This window comes from Bufo bufo, chromosome 1 (assembly GCF_905171765.1).
Source record: "Bufo bufo chromosome 1, aBufBuf1.1, whole genome shotgun sequence".
NCBI lineage: Eukaryota > Metazoa > Chordata > Amphibia > Anura > Bufonidae > Bufo > Bufo bufo.
The window spans coordinates 753,922,596-753,948,013 of NC_053389.1; the positions used below are offsets into that span (position 1 = coordinate 753,922,596).

Consider the following 25,418-nt stretch of genomic DNA (forward strand, 5'->3'; position numbering starts at 1 on the left):
ATGTGGGCACATATGAACATGGGACGGAAACAGATGTCTTCAGCTGCCAAGCGCCCATGTAACAGGTCAACCAATGTCACAGGTACAAATCTGCTGACAGATGCCCTTTAAACAAGGAGTTCTCCGGTAATAATGACATTTTACTAAGTGCCCACTAAGCTAAGGATTCATACGGTGCAGCATGGTCACATGCTCCACTGCAGCCAATGACTGGCTTCCATGGTGATGTGCTGGTTTTGGCCACTTCACCACTGAAGCCAGTCATTGGCTGCAGTGGAGCATGTGACCATGCTGCACCGGATGTAAACACTGTGGGGACCGGAACATGGAGGCAGCGCAGAAGACCGGAGGGACAGGGACCAGGTAAGTACAAATCCTTACCTTAGTGGGGCAGGCTGCGGGCACTTGGTAAAATGTCATTATTACCGGAGAACCCCTTTAAAGAGGACCTTTCACCTGAAAATGAAAGTTAAACTAAAGATATAGCCTTACTTACATGCCCCCGGTATTGCTTATTCAGTCATTCATTTTTCAATCAGTGCCCCCGTTTGTCCGCGCTGCCCCCTGGAATATTTGCCGCCTTGTATGCTAATGAGCCATTCGGCTCAACTGGGCGGGCCTTCAAAAGTTCTCCCGGGCGTGTCATTATTCTCCCTGGCACGGAGAGCATCCAATCAGCGCGCTCCGCTCTTAGCCAGGGAGAAGACGCTCCAGTTCTCGCGAGATGGCGCCGGATGGATGAAATCGCTCCAGTTCTCGCGAATCTCGCAAGAACTGGAGCGTCTTCTCCCTGGCTAAGAGCGGAGCGCGCTGATTGGATGCGCTCCGTGCCAGGGAGAAGAATGACACGCCCGGGAGAACTTTTGAAGGCCCGCCCAGTTGAGCCGATTCGCTCATTAGCATACAAGGCGGCAAATATTCCGGGGGGCAGCACGGACAAACGGGGGCACTGATTGAAAAATGAATGACTGAATAAGCAATACCGGGGGCATGTGAGTAAGGCTATATCTTTAGTTTAACTTTCAGGTGAAAGGTCCTCTTTAATCTGGTCATACACAATAGATTAAACAAATGTGCGTGTGAGAGGTGTTCACACTGCTGACGCAAACTACAAAGTACACAGTGTTATTCTTAGGGGGCATCAAATTGGTCAAAAATACACATCCCTGTGTGTTACCTACAGCAAGCATGTGGCATTTGCCAGGGCAGTTCAGAGCATGAAGTGGCATGGGAGCCGAGCTGCAGTATGTCAGCACGGCCACTGGGGGTGGACACAACCTCCTGCTTCTGGCTCCGTCCACTGGTACCGGCGCCTGCAGGGGTGCCGGGTGTCAGACCCCCACCCATCTGATACTGATCCTCAACATCTACAGGCTGGAAAACGTTTAATGCGCGAGACCCAGTGTAGCCAGAAGTGTAGATCTGCTTTCTGTGCTACCGACAAAGCGATTCACAGTAAAAGGTAGGAATTAAAAGGGATTTCCGGGACAAAAACCACTGACCAGAATAAAGAGGCCGTGGTGGGACAGTGGTTTATCCTTTTGGGTCAGGCCACCGCTTTCACTTTCTAAAAAGGATCAGAAAAATGGGAGCTGGGATCTGATTGGCCACTTTGACAAAATGAATAAAAGACAGCGAAAAGGCAGCAAGTGTCTGTATGTCTAGAACAGGCTATAAATAATAAACCACAGGCCTGAAGACAGCATAATACGGGTCACCGCGCTCTGCACGGGCAACCAGGCTACAGGCGAGCGGGTCAACTTCCAGCCTTAGCCTAAAAATGATTAAAAAAAACACAATCTGACACAACCTTAATTAAAAATTAAAAAAAAACTATATAAAAGGCTGCTCAGATTTCCAATTTTTTGAAAAGGGGTTTTAGACAAATCCATCATAACGTTTGAGAATGTGAGCACATCCACTTTTCAATGCAACATGTTAAAGGGGAAGTCTTATCCCCTGACCAGCGGCCATCTCCAGCAGTCCCTGCCATTCCATTCATTCGGGGAAGTCAAGAGTCCAGTTCTTGTGACTGGTGGGGGTCGCAACAGTCAAATTCCCACAGATAACTCATCGCCTATCCTGTGGACAACCCCTTTAAGGTATTGCCAATGATAGTGGTTACAAGGGACAACAGGAGGGTCACTTTCGCAGCGTTGATGCGCGCAGGTCTCAGAGCAAAGCTCCCTTTTAACCACAGCCATGAATAGGTTAATTCCCCCTTTTCAAAAAAAAATTAAATATAACTCTTTAACAAAAAACGATTAAAGCCAGACAACATGTCTGTTCTCCTCACGTCTAATTTAGTGAATACAAGCGCTCCCCTGGAAACGGCCCGCCTTTTCTTAGAACTCAACGTTGCGATGTTCTTCTGTTATTCCTCCTGTAAAAGCACAAAAAACCTGTTTCCATTCCCCTTGACAATACTGCTGTCTTTACACACTTGGTACGGCCAGCCCTGATTGGACAGTCTCTCAGTGTTTAGGGACATGGAAACACTTATGGGGTCATTTATCAAACTGGTGTAAAGTAGAACTGGCTTAGTTGCTCATAGAAACCAATCAATTCCACCGTTCATTATCCAAAGGAGCTGTGAGAAATGAACGGTGGAATCGGATTGGTTGCTATGGGCAACTAAGCCAGTTCTACTTTACACCAGTTTGATAAATGACCCCATTAATCTATTCCCTCACTTCCTGGAGGAATAACAGAGGAATGGCACAATGCAGTGTTCTACGAAAGGTGCTCTAGAACCGTTATTTCACAGGGAATGTCAGTATTTACTATAACAGACATGTCAGGAGAGGCGACAGGACACCATTAAAGGGGTTTTCTGAGAGATTTTTACCGATGACCTATCCCCTGCATTGGTCATTAGTATCTGATCGTTGGGGGGCCGACACCCAGGACTCTCGCCGATCAGCTGTTGGAGACGACACCGGCCTTCTCATAGCTTTCCCGAGGCCATGTGACGTTGTTCTGTCACATGGCGTAGGCACAGCTCCGCCCCATTAAAGTGAATAGGCCTGAACTGCAATACCCGGCACAGCCTCTATACAACGTACAGCGCTGTACTTGGCGAGCATAGAGAAGGCCGCGGTGCTCACAGGGGCGCCGGTGCCTACTCAAACAGCTGATCAGCGGCGGTCACGAGTGTAGGACCCCCACCGATCAGATACTGATGACCTATCCAGAAGATAGGTCATCAGTAAAAATATGTCGGAAAACCCTTTAATTTACACGAGAGCCTTGTACCTTGTGCACTCGTGTATTACTGCGGTGGTCCATCTGATATGGGGTATTATGGACAGGTAATAAAACACAATGTGTAGAGATTGCGTTACATTCAGCTTTTTCTTCAATGGCTCCTGTCACCTACATATAACGGTGGCCGCTATTATACGGGCTTAACCAGTATTCACATGGGAACTCACTGTGAATTGCTGCCACCCTTACGGCAGAAGGCACTTTGGTCCCAATGCCAATAGTAAGCCCATAGCCAGGAGACCCATGACAGCTGGTTTCCCCGATAGCTTGGCGGCCACCATTATGTGTAGGTGAAATATTCAGCCAAAGACATCAATATGAAAACTCCATGGATCTGTTACAGATAGACAAGTCTTCAGTAGCAGCTTACAGAATAACAAACCAGTGTTTAAAACCGAGAGGAGCAGAGTCGGCCGCTTCAGATTCATATTCTGACCCATTCACAGAATGACTCTCCACCGAGGACGTTGTCTGCAAGTCTCATAAGGGCACCAAAGACTTAGAACGTGGCACGTGGAATCAGTAGAAGTGCTTCCGATTTCTTTCCTGCCACTTGTTGTACACAATGAGCAGTATGACTCCGGCAAAGACCACGCCGAGCAGCGAGAAGAAGACAATTAGGAAGAGTGCAAAACCGCTCATGGACTCCGCCGAATCCTCCACTGAAAGGACAGCACAGAGGAAGATCACATCACTGACCGGATCTCATTTCATTCTATGTTCAGCTTTATTTACTTCCATAGGTACAAAGCTTGGCATGCGAGATCCCCTCCTTCTATGCATTCTACATTACATTCTGACACCAGCGCAGTGACTCGATCAACGGGGCTTTTGCCAGCACCTCTTCTAAATGCGCACGCGTGGGCTGAACGTGACCTCAACAGTCCACCTGACGTTGCCAGTACCCGTACAATCCTATTACAGGCTTAGGCCGGACGTGTCGGGTTTAAAAAGCACGATATGTCCCCCAGCGCCAATACGCCATCCTCCATGAAATTTTCGGCAGCCTGACATTATGGTAAGCTCCCACCGACCACCACTATGACCCTATTGTCTTATATAGGTACTGCCTTATCCGATCTAGATGTGGTCGTAACTCGTATAATTTCCCCAATATGGTCCATATAGACTTATCCTAAACTTCTATTCTGTGCCGCCTGCCACTTGCTCATAGAGTCTACTGTATTGTAACACCCAAACCCATAGCTATGGAATCTACAGTTAAGACTATATAGCTGCAATGCTAGTCTTGCATACATGGGGATCTCAACATCCTGTGAAAGTAACAATATTACTGTCGATAGCAAATTTAACTGGTTCTAATATATGTTTCATGTATATCTATTGTCCTTTCATTACATTCCCAGCATTCTTCGCCATCACGGGGAAGATCATCTATTTATACATAAGGATATATGCATTCCTTTTGATGTTTTACATGTAAACTTTATGACAATTTTATGCTAGATTATACTATACCATTATTCTTCATTTACTATTTTCTGTATGTACACTATAGGCCAGTGATGGTGAACCTTTTAGAGACCGAGTGCCCAAAACGGCAACCAAATACCCACTTATTTATCGCAAAGTGCCGACACGGCAATTTAACCTAAATACCAATATAATAGATCTTTCATGTCCTTTATCATTTATCTATAATAGATTAATAGCCTACATTTAATGCGCTGCCTGTGCTGTTTATAGGGTGTCCTGGGGATGATGAATGGCAGGAAAAGTCTAAAGCATATTGCTATGCCATAGACTTTTTCCAGGGCGTGGGTGCCCACATAGAGGGCTCTGAGTGCCGCCTCTGGCACCCGTGCCATAGGTTTGCCATCACTGCTATAGGCCGTGAACAAGGTCTAGGATTAGACCGAAACGTTGGCCAATGGCTCCTTGTTAATCTTTGCATGGAATAAATATTCTTACTCCTGCACATTACAATTGAGTGCCTGGGCCTTACTTGGTCTGATTTTACAGAGGAAGATCACAGTCATGCAACACGCACACATAGTGCGGAAGAGGAGAGAATACCCGGGGACCTACCTCCTGGCAGCTTCATGTTATCGACAGTTGGAAGGAAAACTTCCTTGTCCATCTTCTCCTCCGACGGCGTGCGCTCCACGGTGATCTGGTACAACTTCAGAGAGATGATGTCATGGTTGTCTGGGAGGATGATGGGACAGTTATGTGCTGCAGGGTTACCTACCTATTCCATAACACCCACTCTCTCCATAGATTACCATTTACCCCATGGTTTGCATATAACCCTATAACCCCCATTTCAGTCATCTAAGCCATATCCACCAGATATGCCATAAATGTATCCACCTATGGGGGGGGGTCCCCTGACCCCTGTCTTGCAGCTGTGTTTGCATAGATGGCTGCACATTCGTGACTCTCGCCATTCACTTCTACAGGTGTTCCAAAAAATATTTACACATGCTTAAAGGGGTTGACCCATCTGGGACATTGATGGTCTAACCCCTGATGAAGAACGACTTTGGAAACGCATAGGGTCTTTTGAGATGAGGTATACACAAAGGAGGACAGGTTCATAGGGTTAACAGAGGCATACAGGGATGTTGTAAGAACTGGAATCAACTACCTGATTAACGCTGCTCCCCCTATTATCTCTGCTGACAATACAACCTCACGCACATGGCCATTGCATACAGCGGGTCCGCAATACACTGGGCACCGTCCGTGTGCTCCCCGATCTGTCACGAATTGCGGGGCCCCAATGCACGGAACGGCCGTGTGCATGAGGCCTAAAAGGAGTATTCTGGATACATTAAGTTATTCCCTATCCGCAGGGATATTGGTGGGGGTCCTATCGCTGGTATCCCCGCCAATCATGAGAACGGGAGCCCTGTACACCCTGCAGCCCCCCTGAAATGAACGGAGTGGCCAGTCAGGCATGCATGTGGCAGATCCATTAATTTCTATGGGCATTCCGGAGATAGCCGAGTACAGTGTTCGGATATCTTCAGAATTCAAATAGAAATGAATGGATCGGCCACACGCACGCCTGACTGGCCCTGCAGCACATACAAGTCGGGGGACCATGGTCTTGAGATAGGTGTGGGTCCAAGAGGTGTGTAGGCCATAAATGGTGACATGGGAATAAACCTTTATCAACCCTTAATCCTACCTGAAAGGTCTCCTGTAGCTGCTGAAGCCCCAAAGTAATAACCACGGGGCAAGCGCACACCAGGAACATCCAGGCAATCCCTCCATTCCTGCTTTCCATCAATGTCAACCATGATCTGCAAATGATAGAGATGATGAAGATCACACGGTAAGAGTTTGGCAAGAACTGAATATCAGATAAATATCGCTCTCCTTAAGGTGGAGAAGTAAAGGTTTTACTTTCCATGCGATATTTCCAGTATTATTATTCCAAGGGGAGAAGGGTGTCCTGTCCATGGACACCTGGTATAACATTATGTCGCCCAGTCACTGTTTTCTGAGCTCAGCATCGCGAACCATGAAAACTGCTTACATACTGGAGAAGTAAGTAAAAAGGTATAATCTTACCGTCAGCCTACGCTTTACATAGCGTATGACAAGGAAAGTGTCGTGGTTGAGATTCCTAACCATGGCTGTGCATCCCCCGAGCTCAGTAGGATGGCCATCCCGGGTGTGATCATATATCAGCGATCCATTGCTCACCATTGCCGACACATAAGGAAATATACGCTGGTGAAAGAGAGCGGGGAAATAACAGGATGACTCCAATACAACCTCACACCGTAGTCTCCATACCAGATGTTACCAGGCCACAATGGTAATGAACAGTCATGCTAATGGCGGGTCTTTTCCTCATCCATCAACATGCTGCCAAATGTGGAGATGATCAGCTCATGCTGACTGCCCCCTCATTACTAGGACATAGGCCTCATGCACGCGACCGTTGTTCTGGTCCGCAGTTTTTGCGGCTCGGTGCCGACCCATTCACTTCAATGGGGCCGCAAAAGATGTGGACAGCATTCCGTGTGCTGTCCGCATCAGTTGCTCCGTTACGTAGCCCGCAAAAAAAAAAAAAATAATAATAATAAAAAATAAAAACACATGTCCTATTCTTGTCCGGTTTGCAGACAAGAATAGGCATTTCTACAATGGGCCGCCTGTTCCAAATTGTGGAAGACACACGGGCGGCTTCAGTGTTTTGCGGATCCGCAAAAAACGGAACGGTCGTGTGCATGAAGCCATACAGAGAGGGCCGGCTAATATCGACCACCCTCATTAGGCGCTATGGGGGCGGGAGGGGTAAGTGGCTCAACACATTGCTGGCTTTGCTTGTTTTGGCCCTTTGGGACAGGCAGAAGTCAACCTGGCCTATTTTTTTTGCCGCACTGAGGGCACCTCAAAAACCTTTTTGAGATCCTCCCTGTACACTACATTTGTCTGGTTCTTCAATTGTGCATTATATTACGGGAGCTCTGAGAAACATATGGTCTGTGCAGTAAGCCATGGCTGATGATCACGCCACAATGAGTTTAGTCTAGCAGGCAGAGCTCATCTTATCTAGCAGCTCAAGAAGCCGCGTACAGGAACTAGACACTGGAAATTAATCCGTGCAGAAGGGAAATGACTGTATAAGATGATTACTGTCTGTAGAGAGAGAGAGATATAGATATATATATATATATATATATATATATATATATATATATTACACTGCTCAAAAAAATAAAGGGAACACAAAAATAACACATCCTAGATCAGAGTTAATTAAATATTCTTCTGAAATACTTTGTTCTTTACATAGTTGAATGTGCTGACAACAAAATCACACAAAAATTCAAAAAATGGAAATCAAATTTTTCAACCCATGGAGGTCTGGATTTGGAGTCACACTCAAAATTAAAGTGGAAAAACACACTACAGGCTGATCCAACTTTAATGTAATGTCCTTAAAACAAGTCAAAATGAGGCTCAGTAGTGTGTGTGGCCTCCACATGCCTGTATGACCTCCCTACAACGCCTGTGCATGCTCCTGATGAGGTGGCGGACGGTCTCCTGAGGGATCTCCTCCCAGACCTGGACAACTCCTGGACAGTCTGTGGTGCAACGTGACGTTGGTGGATAGAGCTAAACATGATGTCCCAGATGTGCTCAATTGGATTCAGGTCTGGGGAACGGGCGGGCCAGTCCATAGCATCAATGCCTTCGTCTTGCAGGAACTGCTGACACACTCCAGCCACATGAGGTCTAGCATTGTCTTGCATTAGAAGGAACCCAGGGCCAACCGCACCAGTATATGGTCTCACAAGGGGTCTGAGGATCTCATCTCGGTACCTAATGGCAGTCAGGCTACCTCTGGCGAGCACATGGAGGGCTGTGCGGCCCTCCAAAGAAATGCCACCCCACACCATTACTGACCCAATGCCAAACCGGTCATGCTGGAGGATGTTGCAGGCAGCAGAACGTTCTCCACGGCGTCTCCAGACTCTGTCACGTCTGTCACATGTGCTCAGTGTGAACCTGCTTTCATCTGTGAAGAGCACAGGGCGCCAGTGGCAGTTGCCAATCTTGGTGTTCTCTGGCAAATGCCAAACGTCCTGCACGGTGTTAGGCTGTAAGCACAACCCCCACCTGTGGACGTCGGGCCCTCATATCACCTTCATAGAGTCTGTTTCTGACCGTTTGAGCAGACACATGCACATTTGTGGCCTGCTGGAGGTCATTTTGCAGGGCTCTGGCAGTGCTCCTCCTGTTCCTCCTTGCACAAAGGCGGAGGTAGCGGTCCTGCTGCTGGGTTGTTGTCCTCCTACGGCCTCCTCCACGTCTCCTGATGTACTGGCCTGTCTCCTGGTAGCGCCTCCATGCTCTGGACACTACGCTGACAGACACAGCAAACCTTCTTGCCACAGCTCGCATTGATGTGCCATCCTGGATAAGCTGCACTACCTGAGCCACTTGTGTGGGTTGTAGACTCCGTCTCATGCTACCACTAGAGGGAAAGCACTGCCAGCATTCAAAACTGACCAAAACATCAGCCAGGAAGCATAGGAACTGAGAAGTGGTCACCACCTGCAGAACCACTCCTTTATTGGGGGTGTCTTGCTAATTGCCTATAATTTCCACCTGTTGTCTATCCCATTTTCACAACAGCATGTGAAATTGATTGTCACTCAGTGTTGCTTCCTAAGTGGACAGTTTGTGTTGTTTAAGTGTTCCCTTTATTTTTTTGAGCAGTAATATTTATATATATATATATATATATATATATATATATATATATATATATATATATATATATATATATATATATATATATAGCGCAAGGCTCACCCTGAACCAGGTCAGCCAGGGCACAGTGCACCTTTATTCACAGTCTAGTGCACCTCGCTGCTTGCTTGTCCAGATTTGGTGTGCAAATCTATGCAAAAGCGCAGGGTTAATGAATGCGCCCTTGACCTACTGCTTGTCCTAAACCGAGTGATCTTCGAATGGGAGATTTAAAAAACTGAAGAAGAAGTCCAGGTTTGCTTGATCTGCAGACAGTTAATACTACATATGCTGTTTTTCACAGTATTAGTTATTCCCATCTGGACATTACAGGGGTTCTCTGGGAATTAAGAAAATTAAAATACTTAAATATTACTTTATAATAAATATATTCTCGAATACCTTTTTTTATTAATAATGGCTCATGTTGTCTAGGGAGCAATCATTAGGAGAAACAAAATGGCCACTGTCCTAATCACAGAGCAGGACAAGTTACTCAATAACACTGAGGTAAAGAGCTGCCTCATCCTCCTCTCTGATCTACCTGTCAGGGGTTATGATCCTGAATACAGATAAGATCTTCAGCTGAATCTCTTTGGAATGGAGTTTATGAGGAGACATGAAGTACAGAGAGGATAGACAGGACAGACTGTGGGCTGTGGCAATGGAGACTGCATATAATAGCTGCTGCTCATTATCCACACCCTCCCCTCTATACTTCATGTCTCCTCATGGACTCCATTCTTACAGAGATTCAGCTGAAGATCTTATCAGCTGTATTCAGGATAATAATCCCTGACAAGTAGAGAAGAGAGGAGGATGAAGCAGATCTTTAGCTCAGTGTTGTGAAGTAACTTGTCCCGCTGTGTGATTAGGACAGGTTTTGTGTGCGCTAATATGACGGCAGACATTTTGTTTCTCCTGATGATTGCTCCCTAGACAAAACGAGCCATTATAACTAATGAAAGGTAGTTGGGAATATATTTATCATGAATTAATATTTAAGTATTTTCATTTTATTAGTTATAGAAACATAGAATGTGTCGGCAGATAAGAACCATTTGGCCCATCTAGTCTGCCCAATGTACTGAATACTATGAATAGCCCCTGGTCCTATCTTATATGAAGGATAGCCATATGCCTATCCCATGCATGCTTAAACTCCTCCACTGTATTTGCAGCTACCACTTCTGCAGGAAGGCTATTCCATGCATCCACTACTCTCTCAATAAAGTAATACTTCCTGATATTACTTTTAAACCTTTGACCCTCTAATTTAAAACTATGTCCTCTTGTAGCAGTTTTTCTTCTTTTAAATATTCTCTCCTCTTTTACCTTGTTGATTCCCTTTATGTATTTAAAAGTTTCTATCATATCCCCTCTGTCTCGTCTTTCTTCCAAGCTATACATGTTAAAGGGATTCTGTCACCAGGTTTCACCCCCTCCAGATAAAAATATGGTTATGTTCAGGAAGCTTTCACGATTCCTAATGTGGTCTTATAAATGTAATCTGTAGGCTCATTTTGCTAAAAAAAACGCTATTACTAACCTGTCATTCAACAAAATAAGGTGCCCAAGGGGATGTAAATGGATCCAAGCTGCCGCCCGCACCCGCCGCCGTTCATGCCCAGTTCCGCCTTTCCCGACCTCAGCGCCGCCTCATAATCCTGTGTGACGCCTCCGGCTCTCCCTCCCTCCCCCTCCTTCTGCTCTAACATCTCGCGCGTGCGCACAGGGCTCTGCCTGATGCGCCCGTGCGGACTTCTCCAGTCGGCTTCATAGAGCGAAGTGCGCATGCGCCGGCACTTCGCTCAACCTCTTGATGACCTGCACACTGGCAGAGCCCTGTGCGCACGCGCGAGATGTTAGAGCAGAAGGAGGGGGGAGGGAGGGAGAGCCGGAGGCGTCACACAGGATTATGAGGCGGCGCTGAGGTCGGGAAAGGCGGAGCTGGGCACGAACGGCGGCAGGTGCGGGCGGCAGCTTGGATCCATTTACATCCCCTTGGGCACCTTATTTTGTTGAATGACAGGTTAGTAATAGCGTTTTTTTAGCAAAATGAGCCTACAGATTACATTTATAAGACCACATTAGGAATCGTGAAAGCTCCCTGAACATAAAAATATGGTTATCTGGAGGGGGTGAAACCTGGTGACAGAATCCCTTTAAAGGTCCTTTAACCTTTCCTGGTAAGTTTTGTCCTGCAATCCATGTACTAGTTTAGAAGCTCTTCTCTGAACTCTCTCCAAAGTATCAATATCCTTCTGGAGATATGGTCTCCAGTACTGCGCACAATACTCCAAATGAGGTCTAACTAGTGCTCTGTAGAGCGGCATGAGCACCTCCCTCTTTCTACTGGTAATTCCTCTCCCGATACACCTGAGCATTCTGCTAGCATTTCTTGCTGCTCTATGACATTGTCTGCCTACCTTTAAGTCTTCTGAAATAATGACCCCTAAATCCCTTTCCTCAGATACTGAGGTTAGGACTGTATCACTGATTTTATATTCTGCTCTTGGGTTTTTACGCCCCAGGTGCATTATCTTGCACTTATCAACATTAAATTTTAGTTGCCAGATTTTTGACCATTCCTCTAGTTTTCCTAAATCCTTTTCCATTTGGTGTATCCCTCCAGGAACATCAACCCTGTTACAAATCTTTGTGTCATCAGCAAAAAGACAAACCTTACCATCGAGGCCTTCTGCAATTTCGCTGATAAAGATATTAAACAATATGGGTCCCAGAACAGATCCCTGAGGTACCCCACTGGTAACAAGACCATGGTCTGAATATACTCCATGGACTACAACCCTCTGTTGTCTGTCCCTCAGCCACTGCCTAATCCATTTAACAATATGGGAGTCCACACACAAAGACTGCAATTTATTGATAAGCCTTCTATGTGGGACAGTATCAAAAGCCTTACTAAAGTCTAGATAAGCGATGTCTACTGCACCTCCGCCATCTAATATTTTAGTCACCCAATCAAGATTAGTTTGACATGATCTCCCTGAAGTAAACCCAGGCTGTTTTTCATCTTTCAATCCATGGGATTTTAGATGTTCCACAATCCTCTTCTTAAGTATGGTTTCCAATAATTTCCCCACTATTGATGTCAGGCTTACTGGCCTGTAGTTGCCCGATTCCTCTCTACTACCTTTCTTGTGAATGGGCACAACATTTGCTAATTTCCAATCTTCCGGGACGACTCCTGTTACTAATGATTGGTTAAATAAATCTGTTAATGGTTTTGCTAGTTCACCGCTGAGCTCTTTTAATAGCTTTGGGTGTATCCCATCAGGCCCCTGTGACTTATTTGTATTAATTTTAGAACTTAGAACCTCTTCCTCTGTAAAGACACATGCATCAAAAGATTCATTAGGGTTCCTTCCTAACTGAGGTCCTTTTCCTTCATTTTCCTTTGTAAAGACTGAACAGAGGTATTCATTGAGGCAGTCAGCTAGTTCTTTATCTTCTTCCATATACCTTCCTTTTGTTTTTAATTTGGTAATTCCTTGTTTTAGTTTCCTTTTTTCATTTATGTATCTTTTTTCACTGACCGAGCTAATTTCTCTTCTGCCCGGAGAACCCCTTTAACGGCCTAGGCACAAGATAGAATAGGTAAGGTCCCCATCTTTGCAATGCAAAGGGTGAAATTCGTGGAAAATCTGGCTATTTTATTTTATTTTTTTCTCACTGCCAGTGTGGAAGTACCCTGGGGTAACATGTGTTGGTCACTTATGTCATCACTATAGTGCAAGAAACAAAGATCATGGTAGAGCACCGGCCCTGGACTGACCAGGCGAGTAACGCTTCCTTTCCTATTTTATAACACTCCTCTCCTCTAGCTACATCTTTGGGATCTTGGACGACCCGTTTGATACTCAGCAAAACCATAAAAACAGTTGCCCTTTTACAACCAGCACTACAATTAAAGGGGGTTTCTACCATCATTTTTTATTAGTCAGTATTTGGTTTTCTAGACAGCTCTGTTGGGGGGGGGGGGGCCTCCTCACAACTGTACGGCAACAGCCATGTGTCATCAGGAGGGTAATGAACACGACCCAGAGATGACGACATTTCATCAACAGATACCCAAGAATGCCGGAAATCTGCTTTTGTCACTAAATACACGCAGAAAGTATAAAAAGTATACACAGGCATACTACCATGTTGTCTTAGGCGACTTTCACACTAGCGGTTTTACTGGATCCGGCAGGGTTCAGCAAAAACGTTTCCGTTACTGATAATACAACCATCTGCATCTGATATGAATGGATCCGGTTGTATTATCTAACATAGCCAAGACGGATCCATCATGAACTCCTCTGAAAGTCAATGGGGGACAGATCAGTTTTCTATTGTGTCAGAGAAAACGGATCCGTCCCCATTGACTTGCATTGTGGGTAATGAGGGATCCGTCTTGCTCCGCATGCTGCGGTTTTCTCTCCGGTATGCGAACGCAACCAAACGAAACGCTTTTTGGAGCACTCCATTCTGTTCAGTTACGTTTTGTCCCCATTGACAATGAATGGGGACAAAACGGAAGCGTTTTTCTCTGGTTTTGAGACCCTATGACGGATCTCAGTACTGGAAGTGTGCAAGTGGCTTTAAAGGGTTATTCTGGCCATATAATGGTGCTTATACTAACCTCAGTGATCCCCTCCTGCTGCTGCTGCTCCGGCAATGCCCGGGTCCCTGCTGACACGGCAGGAAATGTCTGTGCATGGCACTCGGCCAATCACTGGCCACAACTATGACCCGCCTTACCCAGTGATTGGCTGAGCAGCATTCCCTGCTTTGTCTGGACATGAAGAGGAAGTTAGAGCGCAGCCATGGACCCCGACAACATAGGAGCAGCAGACGGGGAGGAGAGTATAAGCTGTTTTTTCACACACACCATTTGTATCCTACTGCAACCCGTATTGGCTGGAACACCCCTTTAAGCCAGTGCTGTTCGTACTGGCTTTCAACATGAGGTAATCATTTACAAGGGGCACATTTTTTCTATATAACCTTTGACTTGTAAGTTGTGAACGGTGGAAGTTTGGCTCGTGGAAGAGTGGAGAAGCTCCCTTTAGACAGCTGTCTGTGGTTCCACCAGGGCCCCTTTTCTCTAGCATGCAATGGGGGCCACAGCACCAAGATCTCCACATATCACAACTTTTCTAATACATGCATGACATGTAAGAAATAGCAAGCAAAATGTTAAATTTATGAACAGAAATGGTCCTGGAGCTATAGGCAAAAAAGTTGCTATTTAAAGGGGTTGTCCAGTTTTCTCATAAAAGATGGCCTAGGTCATCAATATCAGACCGGCAGGGGGGGGGCGACTCCCGGCACGCCTACTGATTAGCTATTTGTGGAGACCGCCGCAATGGTTTGAGCACTGCATTCTCTTCAACCTTTACACCTGCTCCTTGCCATGGGATAGAGCAGATGTAATTACACTGCTCGCCGCCGCAATGTTGACAGCGAGCAGGAAAATCGTGAAGAGAACGCAGCACTGCAGTCTTTTCAAATAGCTGATCGGTAGCGCCGATCTGCTATGGATGAACCATCCGGAGGATAGGTCATCAATATGAGAAAAATGGAAAAGCAACTGCAAGGACCCCGGTTCTTACTCCCAGCACGACCAGAGTTAATAATGCAGCGGTCGAGCGATTACTCTGCTACAGAAACTGCTATACGGAGGGCATGCTCCTCCTCATCAAAACTGGGGGGGGGGGGGGGGGGGGGACACAGCAATTAAACTTATATCACCCCCCACCCAGTGGATAGAGGAGGTGATAAATATTTCTAGTCGGAGTAGCCATTTAATGTTCGGGGAAGACGAGGCACAGGAAGCAGCCAGTGGCAGGAAATAGAAGAGCGATGGCAGATAGCATGTGCAGAAAGTGTATCACAAGGGAAAGAAGACAAAGAAAGGCAAGCTTATTAATAGAGCCACTTCATATACCTGATTCCCTGCGGAGTACCTTTTCTTCTGAGACGGCCGTCCAGAAGCAGAGGAGAAAGCACACACAACAACACACAAACATTGCATCTTAGTAACAGGAGGAACCAGCACAGATCACCCGCTGAAGGGGGTCAAGCCTCCGCCAGAAGGTGACCGCACTTATTATACACCGGCAGGGTCCTACTCTTATATATACTGATCGCTTCACATCTACAGGGCTTCCCCTACCATTACTCCAAATAAAATCGGTCACGGACTTGTCCGTTTCAGTATATACCTCTTTTCTTAGAACTCTGCATTGTGTCAATCTTTTTATTTTCCTCTGGGAAACGTATCGATGGCCTGACAACTTGTGTTCCCCTCCCCCAACGTGTCTCGACGCGCTCTCGGCCAGTCCGCGATAGCAGATCAAGTGTAGGGGGCACAATCTATGGACAACCCCCGTTATCAATTCAGAACAGGAGAGCGACTCCATGCCGACTTCTAAGAAAAGACGCTTTTCCTCAAACAAACGTATCAAATATAATCGCTTTTAAACTGAAATTAACATTTCTCTAATATTCACCTTGTCTAATCTAGTAACAGACGCTAGAGGCAGTATCACAGAACAAAAGTTATAAACTCCTAATAAAACATAACCTTTAATATCACAAAAAAAATAAAAAATAAAATACAAAACTCCCACAATAACGTCACTTAATATTTAGTATACTAAAGGCACTACCGTATGGAGTGGGGGTGACTTAGGTAGATTATGCTGTAGCCAGGACACTATGGGGGTCATGTATCAAAACTGGTGTAAAGTAGAACTGGCCTAGTTGCCCATAACAACCAATCCGATTCCACCCTTCATTTTTCAGAGCTGCTTTGGAAAATGAAAGGTGGAATCTGATTGGCTGCTATGGGCAACTAGGCCAGTTCTACTTTACACCAGTTTTGATACATGACCCCCATAGTGTTCTGTACTCACGGTTCTACCAATTGGATTTTTTCCATCAGATGATTTCTTGATGAATGTGGTCCCACACTGCGTTAGGGCTTCTTTTGTAGAGAAGTGGGGTCCACAGTGAAGTTAGGTCTGCTGTCCCTATACGTCCCTTCACTACTCCTGCCTACAAGCGGAGCACCAGCCCCAAAAGGGGCGACCCCACTTCTCGGGGGCTAAACCCTTAATGCCCCCATGATAACACTCATTTAATGCCCAACTTCCACAGGGTGGATCCCAGGATTTGAACGCCCCGACGCGCTTCTGCAGTGCCTAGGATATGCTGGTTCTTCAAGGGACCTTGGGTTAACTAGGCTATACAGACAATACTGTGTTAAGAGATCCAGTGGCCACCTCCCATAGAGGTTAGTGTGCCCAAGTTATGGAGAGGCCAGCGCATCGAGCGCCAGCGCAGGGCTTAATGAATGACGCCATTAGTCTGTAAACAGTGGATGCTGATGGACATCAAGATGGCCGCGGCCCTCATAATTTACCCATGTCTCCGCTGACGCCTGGATCTGCACATGCGCTGAATGTTTTAAATGAGGGATGCCCAACCTGCGGGACTCCAGCTGTTGCAAATCTACAACTCCCAGCATACCCGGATAATAGTTTTGCCACAGGCTGGGCATCCCTGCTTTAAACAACGGCTAACCATGTGACCGCTGCCATTTTGATTGCCATAAATACGGTGCCCATCTGCATCCATTGTTGGCAGACTGAATTCATGGGCAGTGGGGGACAGAGGGGCTGCTCTAGCCCAAGAGGGGGCTTGGGGTGTCCTACGCTAGTGACCACAAGATGATGCCATTTTATAGATTCTTCTAGGAGGCGGCCAACCCCTTTAATCTGTCTATGTGACCACAACAACATCAAGAGAAACATGGCGTATGCTAATAGGATCATGGAAATCTACGGTAAAGGACGTCTCAGGTATCGTAGACTCGCACTTACTTCATGCTGCTTCTCCTCGTTCGGATACGTGTCCACAAACACTCCAAGCCCCACAAAGTTATGTTTACTTCCAAACACGGAGCCTGCAACATCAGATCAGAGACGAAATCCCATTAAAGCACATGGAGAAACGCGGCTGAAAAACGGAAAGGGAAACGGCTTCTAACCTTCCTGCATTCGATCCTTGGTGAACCAGATGGCAAAACCATCACCGACTAGGTTTTTCTTGCCTTGTCCATGGATTTTGAAGTGAACTTGTAGCTCCCAATCCCGTAGGTAGCAGGGCTGGAAAAAAGAATTTAACGTACAATATTAAAAGGGGTCGTCCCATGAAAAATATTCCTCAGTTTTCAAACCAGCACCTGGATCTGAAGACTTTTGTAATTGCATGTAATTAAAAATGTAGTATAACCGCTGAGTTATTTAAAAAAAAATGTATCTGTATAGCGCCACCTGCTGTTTGTTCTTATACTTATTTTTCTGTTCACCCTAGTAACATTGCTAAGGTGGTCGCACGTGCTCCGTTCCATCCTTCTCCTGATACCAACCTTATCTACTTTTAGAAGCTGTGAAGGGGAGAAAGCTGTGGTAGTAAGGACACGCCACCTGAGCGGCAGCATAAAAGGACACGCCACCTGAGCGGCAGCATAAAGGACACGCCACCTGAGCGGCAGCATAAAGGACACGCCACCTGAGCGGCAGCATAAAGGACACGCCACCTGAGCGGCAGCATAAAGGACACGCCACCTGAGCGGCAGCATAAAGGACACGCCACCTGAGCGGCAGCATAAAGGACACGCCACCTGAGCGGCAGCATAAAGGACACGCCACCTGAGCGGCAGCATAAAGGACACGCCACCTGAGCGGCAGCATAAAGGACACGCCACCTGAGCGGCAGCATAAAGGACACGCCACCTGAGCGGCAGCATAAAGGACACGCCACCTGAGCGGTCAGCTTGATATAAATCTAGCAGAGCAGTGAATGTGGAGATCTCTGGACCCATGTGAGGTACAGGGCTGGTTCTAGCTTTGTTAGAAAGAGATTGTCATGTACGGTATGATGTTCGTGGGATTAACCCTTTATGTAGTAGGACTTCCTACCAAATCCGGCATATAGACGTCTATGAACACTGAACAGGGATGATTCTCCGTGTCCATTGTATTACCGGTACTCATCTTCTACTGATTCCAAGTCACAGCCCAGAGCTGCCCTCACACTGCTGCAGGTCTCAGAGATTCAGGAGGGGCCTGGATGTATTTCTGGAGGGTAATAATATTACAGGCTATAGCTACTAGAGGGGGGTCGTTGATCCAGGGAGTCATTCCTATTGGAGTTGGGAAATATTTTTTTCCCCTAAAATGAAGTAAATTGGCTCCTAACTCATGGGTTGTTTTCCTTCCTCTGCAGGATAACAAGCAGGATGGATGGATGGATATCTTTTTCAGTCTATGTTACCATGATTAAACCTCCCGCCATTGCTAGAGGTGTATTCCAGGTATCCCTAGGTCAGCAATATCAGATTGGCAGGGGTCCAACCCCCACCCATTAGCTCCTTGCAGTGACATCTCAGTTCATGGGACTGAGTGTGCAGTACACAGTGTACGGAGTCGAGCAGCGCGGTTTTGGTCAGCAGGGATACCGACATTCCCGCCGATCTAATATCCATTACCTATCCTTAGTAAATGGAACTGAGCTCATGTCATTGACACTACACGTTGTATGGAGCGGTGCTAGTTCTGATGCACCACGGCTCTTGCAGACGGCTGACTGGCCGGATGCTGGGAATCAGACTCCTACCAGTCTATTAAAGGGGTTGTCTGGGTTCTGAGCTGAACCCGGACATATCTCCTTCTCGCCCCACTCAGCCCCTCTGACATTTCATGCTCCGATGCTCTCCCTTGCCCTGCATCGCGCAGGACGAGGGCCGTTTTGCTAGGAGGAGGCATCCGCCCATCAGTGTTCTCGGTGACGTCACAACACTGATGGGCGGGCTTTACCACTGGCTAGGGAAGCGCTAAAGCCCGCCCGTTAGTGTCTGAAGTCACCGGGCTCACTGCTAGGCGGAAGCCTCTGCCTAGCATTCCCATGGAGAGCCCGGTAACGTCACCGGATCTGCCGAAAAAGCCTTTGCCTTGCGCGATTCAGCAAAGGGCAAGGGAGAGCATCAGCGCATCAAATGCTCCGATACTCCACTCAGAGGGGCTGCCTGGGTAAAGACTGGGATATGTCCGGTTTTAGCGCTTATCCCGAACAACCCCTTTAAGGATAGGTCCTCAATATTAAAGTCCTGAAATACCCTTTAATAGATTCATGTAATTATAGGCATCCTGACAAGCCCTCTCTACCAATCACTTCACCAGGAGGATGAAGATTTCTAACTATATGAAACTATAAAGTAGAGCCAAGCCAAACCTGAAACGGTAAAGCAGTCCCTGTGTCTACTTACCATTCGGTTCCACACAGCCCCTTGTTTGCTCTGTAAGTCCGGGGTCAGGCGGACATATTGAGGAGTAACCAGCACACTGCCCATCAAGTCCCATAGTGATGAAGAAGAAGAGCCCACCCCTGAGAAATAAAAAAAATATAAAAAATAAAAATAAAATAACGTTGCTTTTTGACCTCAAAGTTCCTGCTGACATTCTGACACAGCCCTGGACAGGGCCGGAACCATCCTCCCCTCCCCCGGGGAAGGCGCACATAAGGCCTCTTGCACACGAACGTTGTGTGCCCATGGCCGTATTGCGTCCCGCACTCCGCGTCGCGGATGCAAATTGCGGTTCCCCAATGCACGGAACGGATGCACAATGGTCGTGTGCAAGAGGCCTAAGGATGATTCAGGAGTCCGCACAAGCGCCAAGAAGAGGAAAGTTTCCGGCCCCGTCCACAGCACCTCATCTATCCTGGGCCGCAGATATTCAGACTGAAGAACGTGACGTCGGTGGATATATACGATTTCAGAGCCACGTCACGTGACCAGGTGCCAGAGCGGCCGATCAAAACAGTTTTCACATTTGCGTTTTGCATTCCAGTTTCGAGATCCGGCATAGATTGTCAATGGGGACAAAACGGAACAAACCAAATCAAGCTGCGGTTTTGAACAACGTAAGTCAGTGGTGCCGATGCCTGGGTGTCAGACCCCCACCGATCAGATACTGATGACCTATCCTGAGAATAGGTCGTCAGTATCAAAAATCGCAGAAAACCCCTTTAATGTCTCTGGATCTAGTGGGATGTGATAAAAGCTCCTGTAGCTGTAGTAGGACGACAGGTCCCTGAAAACCCCTCTAAGGGTACTTTCACACTAGCGGCAGGAAGGATCGGACAGGCTGTTCACCCTGTCCGATCCGTCCTGCCGGTATTTCGCCATGCCGCCGGACTGCCGCTCCGTCCCCATTGACTATAAAAGGGGCGGAGCTCCGGCGCAGCACAGCAGTGCACGGCGAAAGGCCGCCGGCCTAAAAGTACTGCATGTCCGACTTTTTAGACCGGCGGCCTCTCACCCTGCACTGCCGTGCTGCGCCGGATCTCCGTCCCCGTCCCCATTATAGTCAATGGGGACGGAGTGGCAACCAGCGGCACGGCGAAATAGCGGCAGGACGGATCGGACAGGGTGAACAGCCTTTCGGATCCGTCCTGCCGCTAGTGTGAAAGTACCCTTAGGCTACTTTCACACTTGCGGCAGAGTGATGCGGCAAGCAGTTCAGTCGCCAAAACTGCCTGCCGGATCCAGCAAAACGTATGCCAACTGATGGCATTTGTAAGACTGATCAGGATCCTGATCAGTCAGAAAAATGCATTGAAATGCCAGATCCGTCTTTCCGGTGTCATCCGGCAAAACGGATCCAGCATTTACTTTTTTCGGATCCGGCACTAATACATTCCTATGGGAAAAAATGCTGCATCCGGCATTCAGGCAAGTCTTCAGTTTTTTTTCGCCGGAGATAAAACCGTAGCATGCTGCGGTTTTCTCTTTTGTCTGATCAGTCAAAACGACTGAACTGAAGACATCCTGATGCATCCTGAACGGATTACTCTCCATTCAGAATGCATGGGGATAAAGCTGATCAGTTCTTTTCCGGCATTGAGCCCTTTTGACAGAACTCAGCGCCAGAAAATAAAAACGCAAGTGTGAAAGTACCCTTATCATCCTCCTTGATTATTTGGTGTGACACATACTGGAGTAGTAGACGCACTGTATGAAGTCGCTGTGTGCACAGGCGCCAATCCCCTCCCCCAGTCACATGATTGCTCAGTACAACCCGCAGTCACACGTCCTCTCCACCCTTCCCCATCGCCTCCCGGTCCTCTGGCCGCACACGACCCCCACCAGCAGTACTGCCACTCACCCTGATAGGGCTTACTCAGCGAGTGCTCCCTCTTCAGGTACTCCTCGGTCTGATCGGCAGCTGCGGTGCAGAGCCACACCAGCAGCAGCGGAATGACACCGGAGCACAAGCACTCCACCCGGACCCTGAACCCGACTCGCCGGTCACCCGCTGCCGCCATCTTGCTACTCTCCTCTCAGTAAACTGACAGCAACCAATCAGAAACCAAGGAGACGAAGCGGCGCTCAGAAGCTTCCGGAAGACTGAGCGTTACCATTGGAAATGCGAAGAACCAATGGGATGACAGATGGGCGGTGCATCGTAAATGCTGCAGTCTGATTGGTTGGTTAAATGTGAGGCTGGTTACCTGGGTTACTGGGGCGGTAGTAATGTTTGCTGTCAGAGTGCTGGGGTCGTGGGTGAGCGCAGACTGTCACTACACAGCGCTGCCGCTAATTAGCCGTTTATCATAATCGATTTTTAATATCTTAACCCCTTGAGGACTGGGTCAGCTTTTTGCCTTGAGAACATCACTCATGTTATTTTCATATTTGCAGTCCTTTGATATTTTTTGCTGACATGGCTGAGGCTTTAACCCCTTAGAGACACAGCCTTATTTCCCCTTAAGGACCAGGCCATTTTTTGCAAATCTGACCAGTGTCACTTTAAGTGCTGATAACTTTAAAACGCTTTGACTTATCCAGGCCATTCCGAGATTGTTTTTTCGTCACATATTGTACTTCATGACACTGGTAAAATGAAGTCAAAAAAATTATTTTTTTTGCACAAAAAATACCTAATTTAACAAAAATTTGGAAAAATTTGCAAATTTCTAAGTTTCAGTTTCTCTACTTCTGTAATACATAGTAATACCCCCAAAAATTGTGATGACTTTACATTCCCCATATGTCTACTTCATGTTTGAATTATTTTGGGAATGATATTTTATTTTTTGGGGACGTTACAAGGCTTAGAAGTTTAGAAGCAAATGTTGAAATCTAGGGACCAGTTCAGGTCTGAAGTCACTTTGCGAGGCTTACATAATAGAAACCACCCAAAAATGACCCCATCTAAGAAACTACACCCCTCAAGGTATTCAAAACTGATTTTACATACGATGTTAACCCTTTAGGTGTTGAACAAGAGTTATTGGCAAATGGGGATGAAATTTGAAAATTTTATTTTTTTGCCTTATTTTCCATTTTAACCCATTTTTTCCACTAACAAAGCAAGGGTTAACAGCCAAACAAGACTGTATCTTTATTGCCCTGACTCTGCCGTTTACAGAAACACCCAATATGTGGCCGTAAACTACTGTACGGCCACACAGCGGGGCGTAGAGTGAAAGGTGCGCCGTTTGGTTTTTGGAGGGCTGATTTTTATGGACCGGTTTATTTACACCGTGTCCTGTTTCAACCCCTCTGATGCACCCCTGGAGTAGAAACTCCCTAAAAGTGACCCCATTTTGGAAACTTCAGGATAAGGTGGCATTTTTTTGGGGACTATTTTTAGGGTACATATGATTTTTGGTTGCTCCATATTACATTTTTGTGAGGCAAGGTTACCAAAATTGAAATTCTGAAATTTCATCTCCATTTGCCATTAACTGTTGAGGAACACCTAAAGGGTTAATAAAGTTTGTATAATCAGTTTTGAATACCTTGAGGGGTGTAGTTTCTTAGATGGGGTCACTTTTAGGGAGTTTTTACTCTAGGGGGGCATCAGGGGGGCTTCAAAAGGGACATGGTGTCAATAAAAAAGGCCATCAAAATCGGCCTTCCAGAAACCATGTCGGTCCTTTCCTTTTGTGGCCTCCCTTTTACTGATACAGCAGTTTACGACCACAAATGTGGCGTTTCTGTAAACTGCAGTATCAGGGTAATAAATTTTAACTTTTGTTTGGTTGTTAACCCTTGTTTTGTTACCGGAAAAAACGGATTGAAATGGAAAAGTGCCAAAAATAGCGGTTTTGGCACCTTTTTTTTTTTTTTTTAACCGTGTTAATCTGGGGGGTTAGGCAATGGGATATTTTTATAGAGGAGATTCTTACGGACGCGGCAATACCTAATAAGTCTACTTTTTTTTTACAATTATTTAGGTTTTTGACTATATTATCTTTTTTGATACAAAAATTGTTTTTGGGTATCTCTAAAGTCTAAAAGTGTCATTTTTTTTTTTTTTTTTATCCAATTATCTTATGTGGGGGCTCATTTTTTGCGGGATGAGCAGACAGTTTTATTGGCACTATTTTGGGGGCTATATGACTTTTCTTATCGCTTGCTATTAAACTTTTTGTTATGTAAGGTGACAAAAAAATTCTTTTTTTGCACCTATTTTTTATTTTTTTTTGACCGTGTTAATCTGGGGGGTTGGGTCATGGGGTATTTTTATAGAGGAGATTCTTACAGACGCGGCGATACCTAATAAGTCTATGTGGGGGCTCATTTTTTGCGGGATGAGACAACGGTTTTATTGGCACTATTTTGGGGGCTATATGACTTTTTGATCGCTTGCTATTAAACTTTTTATTATGTAAGGTGACAAAAAAAAAACTTTTTTTGCACTCTTTTTTTTTTTTTTCTCGACCGTGTTAATCTGGGGGGTTAGGTCATGGGGTATTTTTATAGAGGAGATTATTACCGACGCGGCGATACCTAATATGTCTACTTTCAATAAATTATTAGTTTTTTTTGGGTGTTTCAAGTCTGAGAACCATTTTTTTTTTAATCCGATGTCAGTGCTAAATTGGGATATAAATTTAGTACTCCATGGAAGTGTGATACTCCCTGAAGCAACCGTCAATGCAGAGGCCCGGATGATCGGGGCACGTGTCGCACCGAGTAGTCGTGTCCTTCCGTATCCCCCTCCTGCGACACACTCTGCACTTTTTTTGGGTTCGTCCCTTCTTTCCAGTATGGGGGACCACACCTGGAAAGTGTTGGCCAGGGACGATCCGGGCGCCTACAGTTCCCGAGGTACTCCGGCCTGCTCTTTCCCGGTCCGAAAAGATCAGGGCCTTGAGGACTGCCTCTTAGAACTGGAGGAATGTCCCTGTGCTGCCAGCGCTTCGTGATAGTACAAAAGAGTTGTACATGGCAACCTGCACCAAGTAGACCGCAACTTTTTTGTACCATGCCCGGGTTTTGCGCATGGCGTTATATGGCTTTGCAGTGCCGCTTCGTTCTTTTTCTTTTTCCTGTTTGTACGGTTATATGGCTTGAGGACTTGATCCGAGAGATCAACTCCTCCGATATACCGATTGTAGTCGACGATACAATCGGGCTTGAGGACCGTTGCCGCCGGTACCTCCCACAGGGACAGGGGTGATGCCGTTACCATGAATTGTGGACAGCATAAGGACATCCCTCTTGTCCTTATACCTGACCAGCAACAGGTTTCCAGTGGTGAGGGCACGGGTCTCACCCCTGGGGATAGGTACCTGGAGGGGGTGGGCAGGGAGGCCGCGTTGATTTTTCTGCGCGGTCCCACAAGCGGACGTGGATCTGGCGGCAAGGGACTGGAACAAGGGGATACTGGTATAAAAGTTATCCATGTAAAGGTGGTAACCCGTATCCAGCAGTGGGTACATAAGGTCCCACACAAGTTTCCCGGTAACACCCAGAGTGGGGGGACATTCTGGGGGTTGAATCTGGGAATCTCGCCCCTCGTATACACAAAATTTGTAAG

The 25,418-nt window shown here is 46.5% G+C and overlaps 1 protein-coding gene across 2 annotated transcripts; it reads right to left on the reverse strand.

The window, feature by feature from the left end:
* Window positions 1-3,057: 3,057 nt before the first annotated feature.
* LMAN2L (lectin, mannose binding 2 like) lies at window positions 3,058-21,930 on the reverse strand. 2 transcript variants are annotated; one of them, XM_040414498.1, is made up of 9 exons: window positions 21,753-21,930; window positions 19,853-19,971; window positions 17,573-17,690; window positions 17,406-17,488; window positions 15,467-15,493; window positions 6,811-6,972; window positions 6,425-6,539; window positions 5,317-5,436; window positions 3,058-3,929 (listed from the first exon to the last, which is right to left on the reverse strand). In XM_040414498.1, exons 1-9 carry the CDS (start codon window positions 21,910-21,912, stop codon window positions 3,787-3,789), a joined length of 1,047 nt encoding a protein of 348 aa, XP_040270432.1. In that variant the 5' UTR covers window positions 21,913-21,930; the 3' UTR covers window positions 3,058-3,786. The 2 variants fall into 2 exon arrangements, with proteins under 2 accessions (XP_040270432.1, XP_040270433.1); XM_040414499.1 differs by lacking the exon at window positions 15,467-15,493 and having other exon boundaries at window positions 3,061-3,929.
* Between the last annotated feature and the right edge of the window lie 3,488 nt (window positions 21,931-25,418).

Excerpts from the sequence above, each read along its gene's own strand:
- LMAN2L (XM_040414498.1), bottom strand. The coding sequence starts at position 21,912 with ATGGCGGCAGCGGGTGACCGGCGAGTCGGGTTCAGGGTCCGGGTGGAG. Across the intron at positions 19,972-21,752 it reads GCTGAGTAAGCCCTATCAGG|GGGTGGGCTCTTCTTCTTCA; the intron begins GTGAGTGGCAGT and ends TTTATTTCTCAG. Across the intron at positions 15,494-17,405 it reads ACGAGGAGAAGCAGCATGAA|AAGAAAAGGTACTCCGCAGG; the intron begins GTAAGTGCGAGT and ends CGGCCGTCTCAG.